Source organism: Vicia villosa, linkage group LG1 (genome assembly GCF_029867415.1).
Source record: "Vicia villosa cultivar HV-30 ecotype Madison, WI linkage group LG1, Vvil1.0, whole genome shotgun sequence".
Taxonomy (NCBI): domain Eukaryota; kingdom Viridiplantae; phylum Streptophyta; class Magnoliopsida; order Fabales; family Fabaceae; genus Vicia; species Vicia villosa.
In genome coordinates, this window is record NC_081180.1 from 46,820,126 (window position 1) to 46,829,196 (window position 9,071).

The 9,071-nt window shown below is 30.3% G+C and overlaps 1 protein-coding gene across 1 annotated transcript; it reads right to left on the reverse strand.

Moving 5' to 3' along the window:
- Positions 1 to 2,270: 2,270 nt before the first annotated feature.
- Positions 2,271 to 4,025, reverse strand: LOC131605457 (cytochrome P450 736A117-like). Its single transcript, XM_058877810.1, has 2 exons — positions 3,114 to 4,025; positions 2,271 to 2,999 (listed from the first exon to the last, which is right to left on the reverse strand). The coding sequence occupies exons 1-2, from the start codon at positions 3,975 to 3,977 to the stop codon at positions 2,388 to 2,390; spliced, it is 1,476 nt and encodes a 491-aa protein (XP_058733793.1). The 5' UTR covers positions 3,978 to 4,025; the 3' UTR covers positions 2,271 to 2,387.
- Positions 4,026 to 9,071: the final 5,046 nt, after the last annotated feature.

The window sequence follows — 9,071 nt, forward strand, 5'->3', positions numbered from 1 at the left end:
ACTCAGGGAAGTCTTTTATTATTAAAATTCTTCTAGTATTAATTTCAGGGGGGAGATTATTCATCTCAGGGGGAGACATATTCACATGCTTATGCTATAGCTGTGTAAATTGTCTTTAGTCGTCTGCTCTTTCTGATCGCAAATTCATATCATTTATATATGTTTTTGTCATCATCAAAAAGGGGGAGATTGTTAGAACAAGATTTGTTCTGATCAATATTCTTAGTTTTGATGATAACAAGGATATGAATTTTGTGTGAGATAATGTGGTACTCTAATACATTGCAATTTCCCTTTCAGGAAATATATAAAGAGTATGCACAAATCAGCGCTCAGAAGCTTTGTCTCAGAAGGTTCAGCATGCAACATCAGAACATGGTCTGGCAGGACATCAGAAGATGGTCAAAGCAGAATCAGAACATGGGTCTATGGAAGCATCAGAAGAACTTGAGATCAGAAGCAGAAGCACTGAAGTTCTAATGGTATCACGCTCAGAAGCACTTCAAGGTCAGAAGACAAGAAGATGCTATGCACCAAGCTGTTTGACTCTGATGATATTCAAACGTTGTATACACAAACATCAGATCAGACGAAAGTACAGGTGGCAGGCTACGCTGACTGACAAAAGGAACGTTGGAAGCTATTAAAGGCAGCGTCAGTAGACACAACGTGAACAAGGCTCGAGGTAGTTGACAAAAGCGTGAAACATTAAATGCAATGCTGTACGGAATACGCAAAGCATTAAATGCTCCCAACGGTCATCTTCTCAAGTGCCTATAAATATGAAGTTCTGATGAGAAGCAAGGTTACCAATTCTGAACGAACTTATTCTGAAAAACTTGCTGAAATGCTGTTCAATTCAAAGCTCAGAAACTTCATCTTCATTAAAGCTCACTACATTGCTGTTGTAATATATTAGTGAGATTAAGCTTAAACGTTAAGAGAAATATCACTGTTGTGATTATAGCTTTTCAGAAGCATTTGTAATACTATTAAAATTGATTACATTAATTTGTAAGTAACTAGAGTGATCAAGTGTTGATCAGGATACTCTAGGAAGTCTTAGCTTGTGTCTAAGCAGTTGTAATTAGAGTGATCACGTGGTGGTCAGGATACTCTAAGAAAGTCTTAGCTTGTGTCTAAGCATTTGTTCCTAGAGTGACCAGGTTGTGATCAGGATACTCTAGAAGACTTAGTCGTGGGCTAAGTGGAAAACCATTGTAATCTGTTGCGATTAGTGGATTAAATCCTCAGGTGAGGTAAATCACTCCGTGGGGGTGGACTGGAGTAGTTTAGTTAACAACGAACCAGGATAAAAATAACTGTGCAAATTGTTTTTATCGTTCAAGTTTTTAGACTACACTTATTCAAACCCCCCCTTTCTAAGTGTTTTTCTATCCTTCAGGGCCTTAGTCCATTAATACTGAATTGATTAATACTTCCTATGGACCAATCTATTTGAAGAAAAATAGGAGTTATATAATGTCCGGTTTAGTTAGAGAAGGATTCATTCATGAATTTTGTTAGGAACCTAATGGGTTGGGCAGAGAGAGAATCATCTCTCCTCTAAGGAGCATTTGCTCTGGGATTATAGGAATCAATCTCTGTAATAGTTTTTAACTCAATCAATATTACATTTTCCATTTATCTTAATTTTCGATCTCTATCATAATCATCTTACTGTCAAGTGTGTGTGGTTGAATATCTCGAGTGAAGAATAAACATGGTGAATTAATAAAAAAAAGTGATTCAACCTTATTATATCAAGATCGATTCCAACCATTATTAACCAATTTCAAGACCTTATTTGCCCTATGAGACAAATGCTAATTCATATTTAATGTTAGGTTCGTGTTAGATAATATTGATGGGTATCGATAGTGATATACTTAACTTGAAATTATCTGGTCACTTTTTTAATCCTATTTTGGCAGCAGCCCCTTGGGGCCACTTAAACTAAATTCATCCAATCATCTCATGCTTAGAGGATGCAACATGCTTTCTTTGGGTGTTGTCTGTTCTCAACTCTTTAATTTTAATTTTGTGGCTGGGGTTTTGGGTTTTGTTTATAAATTACAACTAGGTATTAATTTTGGCATTTTATAAACTTTTTATAATTTTATATTCATTCTGTCAATTTGCGTTGAATCAAAGTGGACTTCTAATTTGTCTAAAACTATTGTCTACATTAAGATGGAGTCTCAAATGTAATTTATTTAATTTATATTTTAAATAAGATACGCAGACACACATATACAGTCACCGATCCATATTTAACTATATATTATTGGAATATTTAAAACTAACTGTATACCCATACAAGAAATAGAAGACAAGGGTTACTACATAAATTATTCAAACGCCATTATTGCTTCCTACTCCCTCATTCAGTTCTGATTAGAAACTGCTGCATATGCCATAAGAGGAAACTTCCTGTGGACAGTAAAACCAAATGCTTCAGACATATCCACCGTGGCCCCAGCACCACCAGGTAACTCCCAGTTAAACTGATGCACAAGGTTCGCCAACACAAGATCATTTGCAGCCATAGCATACACTAGTCCTGGACAACCTCTTCTCCCCGATCCAAACGGAATCAACTGGTAATCTATTCCTTTCACATCCACCGATGTATCCAAGAATCTCTCTGGCCTGAACTCATCTGGTTGATCCCAATATCTTGGATCTCTTGCAATTCCCCATGCATTGATAAAAACTCTTGTCCCTGCTTTAATGTTGTAACCATTTACTTTCACATCTTGTCTGCATTCTCGAGGGACTAGTAGTGGAATCGGAGGATACATCCGTAGTGCTTCTTTACCGACCGCCTTTAAGTATTTCATGTTACTTAAATCGTCTTCAGTTATGTATGTTCTTCCATTTGCCACTGTCCTTGCTTCTTCTTTTAATCTCTTCATCATGTGTGGATTCTTCAAGAGTTCCGACATTTCCCACTCTAGCAAAGTTGATATGGTATCTGTACCCGCAACAAACATGTCCTGCATAATATAGTTCAGACACATTAACTATATGTTATAATTTTAAAAAGTAAACTTTCTCTTATAATAAAGATTAAAGATAGAGAGTAATATGATTTTGAGTTTAACACTTACCAGTAACAAAGCCTTTATGGTTGTTCTATCGATGGGAAAGCCGAGTGATTCTGTCCTTTGGATCCAAAGCAAAACATCAACCAAATCAGTCTGTTCTTCATCATCACCTTTGGGATTATTGAAACGTTCCTCGACTACACCCTCCAAAAGATCGTCAAATTGTTTGGCAACCTTCTTTGCTCTTGAGTAATATCCAGAAAGATGTGTCATCCAATCAAGGCTAGGAACATAGTCCCCAACCATAAAAGTTCCAAGCAACTCAGTAAAATCCATCATCAACTTCGCAAATCCTGTACCACTTTCACCACTATACTTATTTCCCAATGTAGCCCTGCAAACTACATCATTAGTTTTGGACGCGATCAATTCGCTTAAATTCACCGGTAATGATTTCGAAGAGTAATCTCTTATTTTGTCCATCATTAAAACAAGTTCTTCCTCTCTCACAGCACGAAGAGACTTAACCCTCTTAGCACTAAGAAGATGTAACATACAAATGCTTCTCAACTGTCTCCAATACTCTCCATACGGAGCAGATGAAACATCTCTGAAGTTATACAAAAGTATGTCATAATTAATCTTGGGGGGTCTATTAGCAAAGACATGATCATGAGTTTTGGTTATGTCACGTGCAGCTTCAGCGGATGAGATGACAAGAATAGGAACTTTACCAAAATACATTTGCATGAAAGGGCCATATTTTTTGGCAAGAGCATAAAAATTACGGTGAGGGAAGGAACCAATTTGATGAAGATTTCCTATTAAAGGTAATCTTGGAGGTGAGTTTTTGGTTTCTGAAGAATAGGAATAGAATTTGATTAGAAGAAAAAGAAAGAGAAAAGTGGAAGCGATTATCAGTAGCATTGTGTTTATAGTGTTTGTTTGTTCTCTTAATATTTTTCTTGTTCGATTTTGGAGTTAAGGTAGTGCATTATATAGGTTCATCTAAACCTATACAGTGTATTATTAAATTGTTATTTATATTAGGTGAATGGTCAATAGAATCGGCTCGATTTCTTTAAAAAAATGCAGAGACATTGTTTTTAATTTTTCTACGTTTTCTGAAATTTTGTGATTTGTTTTTGCTGTGTAGTCAATCGAATCGGCTTAATTTAATTTGAAAAGGATAAAAGGATATTGTTATTCAATTTTGCTGGTGTCACGAGTTGAATATAAGGTGAAGTGACTTATAGTATAAAATAAAAGGGAGTTATGGAGAATTTTGGATGCATCATATGTCGATTTATTTCAAAAGACATCACTGATTGCCTGACCGCAAAACCGGCATTCATAAGCATAAAAAAAAAACTTTGATTCAACGTGACAATATTTTTATACTGAAATAGATACCAAAATGTGTAATTACAATAAACTAGTAACAAACCCGTGCGTTCGCACGGGGTTCTGATACGGGACGCGCATTTGTTTCATATGTATATTTTTTAATAGAAAAGTATCGAATGTATAGTTAATAAAAAAATATTTTGATCAATAACTTCATGTCCCGTTAATAATCAATATTTTGATAAATAACTTCATGTTCCCGTGTACAAATATTAGTTTGATCAATAACTTCATGTCCCCGTGTACCTTAAAAAATATTTTGATCAGGAACTTCATGTCCCGTAAATAATCAATATTTTGATTAGTAACTTCATGTCCCGTTAATAATCAATATTTTGATCAATAACTTCATGTTCCCGTGTACAAAAGGTTTAGTAAAACGTAATCTTATTTTTGCACCACATTTTATTCACTAAAGCTAACTTAAAAATATATTTTTAATTTCAATTTAGAAGCATAAATTTTTTTATATATTATTTTCTTTTTAAAATTCAAAATTTTAAAAAATATTTATTAAAAATGATCTATTATAAAATCATTTACTTTAATGAGAATGTTGACTAAGTTTATTTTGTCACAAATTTTTTTGGCCTTAAATCATTTATTACCAAACTCATTAAAAGACTATTATGATAGTGAATGATAAAAAAATTTAAAAATAATAATTAATTGTAGAAGGTAAAGTAAATTGTTTTAAGTATTAAAATAAATTTTTTAATTATTCCCCTCATAAATTGTAGAAGGTAAAGTAATAGAAATATTTGATTTTAATTAATTAAAATATTTTGATTGAAAAGGTTGAGTATGAGGTTAGAGAAAGTTGTATTGGAAAGGTAAATGAAAAGTGTAATATTCTTGCATGCCCCATTGGTAGGGTCTGGTTCATATCCTTGCAAGATATTTGGAGTGAGAATCATTTATTTTATTTTTTAATAATTTAAAAATTCATTTTCAGATTTTCAAATATTAGTTAAACCATAAATAAAAATTGACCCAAAAAAAACATAAATATAGATATTCAGTATTAGTTAAATCATAATAAGGTTGGTTTTGGTGCTTGCATAAGAGATGAAATGGGTAATTTCATTGTAGCCGGACAAAATAGTTTTCACCTTGCACCGATGTTGTTATTGGAGAGGCTCTAGGCCTTCTGAAAGCTTTCAACTCGGTCCATGATATGGGGTACGACAATATGAATTTTGAATTAGATGTTAAGCGAGTTGTGGATAGTATGACCATTCTGAGACCTAATGACTCGGATCTTGGAGCTATTACTGGAGAATGTAACCGGTTGATGGCTCTTTTCTTTAGGAACTCTCATGTTAAGTTCGTTAGAAGACAAGCTAATGAGGTTGCTCACGCTCTTGCACGGGCACGTGTGGCTTTATTAATGGCTAGTTTTCATAATTTCTATGATATTCCAACATGTATTCAGAATATTATTATTAATGAAATGAGTTAATCTCTTCCCGTAAAAAAAAATATTAGTGAAATCATAAATTTTAATTAAAAACTATTAAATATTGTCATTAAATCATAAATTTTAATTATAAAGTAAATAATTAATATTATTGATTAAATTATTTAATTGCTGTTGTAATGTTTTTGGATTTGTGTGTTGTTATTCTTGATGATGTTTCTTAGTAATTTTTAAAATATTTTTTCCTATTAAGTTCTATAAATTTTGATAAATGCATCTTATTTCAATCTCACGCGGACATAAGAAAAACACTATTTTTATGTATTTGATTTTTATACTTTTTTTCATGATTAAAAAAATCAAAGTTTTTAAGATGTAAAATTATATATTAAATATTAATAATTAGTTTTGACTAATATCTATATTCGAGTGACGATAGGGACAATATATTTCATAAATATAATTTATTTTTTCCCTCCTATTTTGTATCCAATTTATATAAAGAAATATTTGTCCTTTTAGGTAATAGGAAAATGAATACTCCCTCCGTCCCAAAATATAAGAGAAAAAACAAAAAACACACTTATTAAGAAAAAGTAAAAAACGCAATAATTTGGATGATGGTTTTTTTTGTAGTTTTCTTATAATAATTGTCTTGGAAAGATGTAAAAACAATTCTAATTGGTGGTTGGTTATAGAAAAAGTGAGAGAGAAAATAAATTAAATGCAATTTACATTTAATTCCACCTTGAAAAGTTGAAAGTTAATTTTTTTCTCTTATATTTTGGGACAAGAAAAATGTCTTTTTTTCTCTTATAATTTGGGACGGAGGGAGTATGTGTTTTGAGACAAGAATAATCAATTGGTTCATAGCAAAGATATAAGAAGAGGAGTAACTTGTTGATCTTATTAAATGAGAAATAATATTAAATAGAACAGGAGAAAATGAATATGTCACATCTTTGGAGATTGAGGGTTTATTTTAATAAAATAGAGATATAAAGTTGCACTAAAGTAAAAATAAAGTGAGAAAGTATATTGTCATTAAAATATTACAGAAATTGTACTGCATAGTTATTGGAAAGAGGTGAAAATATTTAGCATCGGAATGTGCAATTCATGAAATGATAGAGTTGCATTGAAAAAAAATCAATATAGTAACTAACAAACTTAAAAAAATAATTATTGTTTTTAGCTATAGTAACGAATTTAAAAATAAATATTATAAAATTATAAAATTGTTTTTATGTATAGTAATATAGGAAAAATAAAACATATTAGAAAGAAAAATATTTCATAAATTGGCTACATTATCTCAATTTTGTTCACAAAATTCATTTTCTATTGGCTACACAATATATTAATAATTGATCTAAAAAGAAAAAGAAAAATTGTAAGTTAAAACAAATTAAGAAAAGAGAGAAAAATTAAGAAAAATTAGAACAAAATAAAAAATAAATAAAAGATAGAGAGAATACAATTTGGAATTATAAATATGAGTAATAAATGAGTAAAGAGGAGGGAAAAGAATTTGACTTCAACAAAATGAGTGAAAAGTGAAAAGTGTGAGAAAATATTAGATTTAAAGAATTTGAAGTTAAAGAAGAGTAATGTTGAAGTGAAAAGTGAAGTGACAGAAAGTTGGGTTACAATGCCATGATAAATGAATAGAAATAGTATATTTTTCCTATCACATTATATTTAGTTTCAAATAGACAACAAAATTAAAAAGAAATTGATCCAAACGATACAGTTAAAAAAAAGAAAGTTTTGGATCTTATTTAAAAACTTATAAATGAGATGATAAATTAATTAAAATTACTATAAATAAGAACAATACAAAATAATCTCTTTAATGTATCATAAATTAAAATTTTAATATCATTAATTGTATTTTAATATTATTATGTTAAGTATAAAGTAATATATTATAATTTAAAAATAAAAATAAATATATCATAGATATTACAAACTTATAATTTTATTGTTGTTAATAACAAAATATAGACCGAAATTTGGTGTTGGGATGCAGTAGGTTGATTAGAAAACCAATTTTTCAAATGGTAGCAGGGAGTTGTCTCTTTCACTTGTATCATTTAGAATATAATTAAATACTTCTTTTTATGAATTAATGTGATTGAGTACAGACAAATGATCTCTATAACTATTAGGATACACTTAAAAAATATATTTCACATAACTCAATAAAAAGATCACATTGTTAAAAAAAAATATTGAAAAAAAGTAACATTTTCCAAAAACATAGATATAATAAAAAATAAAAATATTCATATTTTAAAATAATTTTAATTTATAATAAATTAATGTTATCACTATAGAAAACAAATCTCTACTGCTAAAAAAATTCTTCCACCTCCTAAATTTTTCTATTAAAAAAATCTCTTATGATATGCTATAATTAATCCTTAATTTCTTGTATTAAAATTCATTAGTTAAACGTTAACAATAACAACAACTTTCTTAAACATCATGCTCTTCGTCACTACTCAGTAACAACAACTAAAACCCATCGTTATAATTAATCTCTTCATCTCCATTCTCTTCATCACTACTCAGTAACAACAACTAAAACCCAGATTGAGAGAAGAGCTGCAAATCAAACAAAAACTCAGATTTACCACTCAGTAACAACAACAACCAAAAACTCAAATCTGAGCGGAAAATTACAAGAACAAAAACTCATATTTGAATTTAAAAGAGGTAGAAAAATGAGCACAATCTCCTTATGCTCAGATAAGTCACGCTTTTTCGATGTTTTGGAACCTATCAATAGATCAACAACCTGGAAAAAACGAAAAAAGAAATCATAAAAGTGTAAAAAATTCGTAAAGATAAAAATATGATATATGAATGGATAAATTTTTTTTAAACTTGAAGAAGAAAGAACAATTAGAGAGAAGCAACAATCATAGAGAGAGAAGATAGAAAGAGAAGTTGTTGGAGAAAAGAGAGAGCACTCTAGAAAAATAGAGAGAGATAACCTAGGGTATAAGAAAGAAAGATATGGTGCAGAATTTTTTTGTCTTCCCAAGAATTTTTTTGCAGAAAATATGGTGGAAATAAAATACAGAAATGGAAAAAAAGAAAGAAAGCTGGATGTAGAGCCTATCCACATGGCATAATTTGAGAGCAAATGGGCAAATTGGTAATTGGTAGAACATCTTATTTTCTTA

What these genes read in the sequence shown, in the direction of transcription:
- LOC131605457 (XM_058877810.1), bottom strand. Translation starts at nt 3,977, where the DNA reads ATGCTACTGATAATCGCTTCCACTTTTCTCTTTCTTTTTCTTCTAATC. An exon ending in CCATAAAGGCTTTGTTACTG is followed by an intron (nt 3,000 to 3,113) that starts GTAAGTGTTAAA and finishes TATATTATGCAG; the next exon opens with GACATGTTTGTTGCGGGTAC.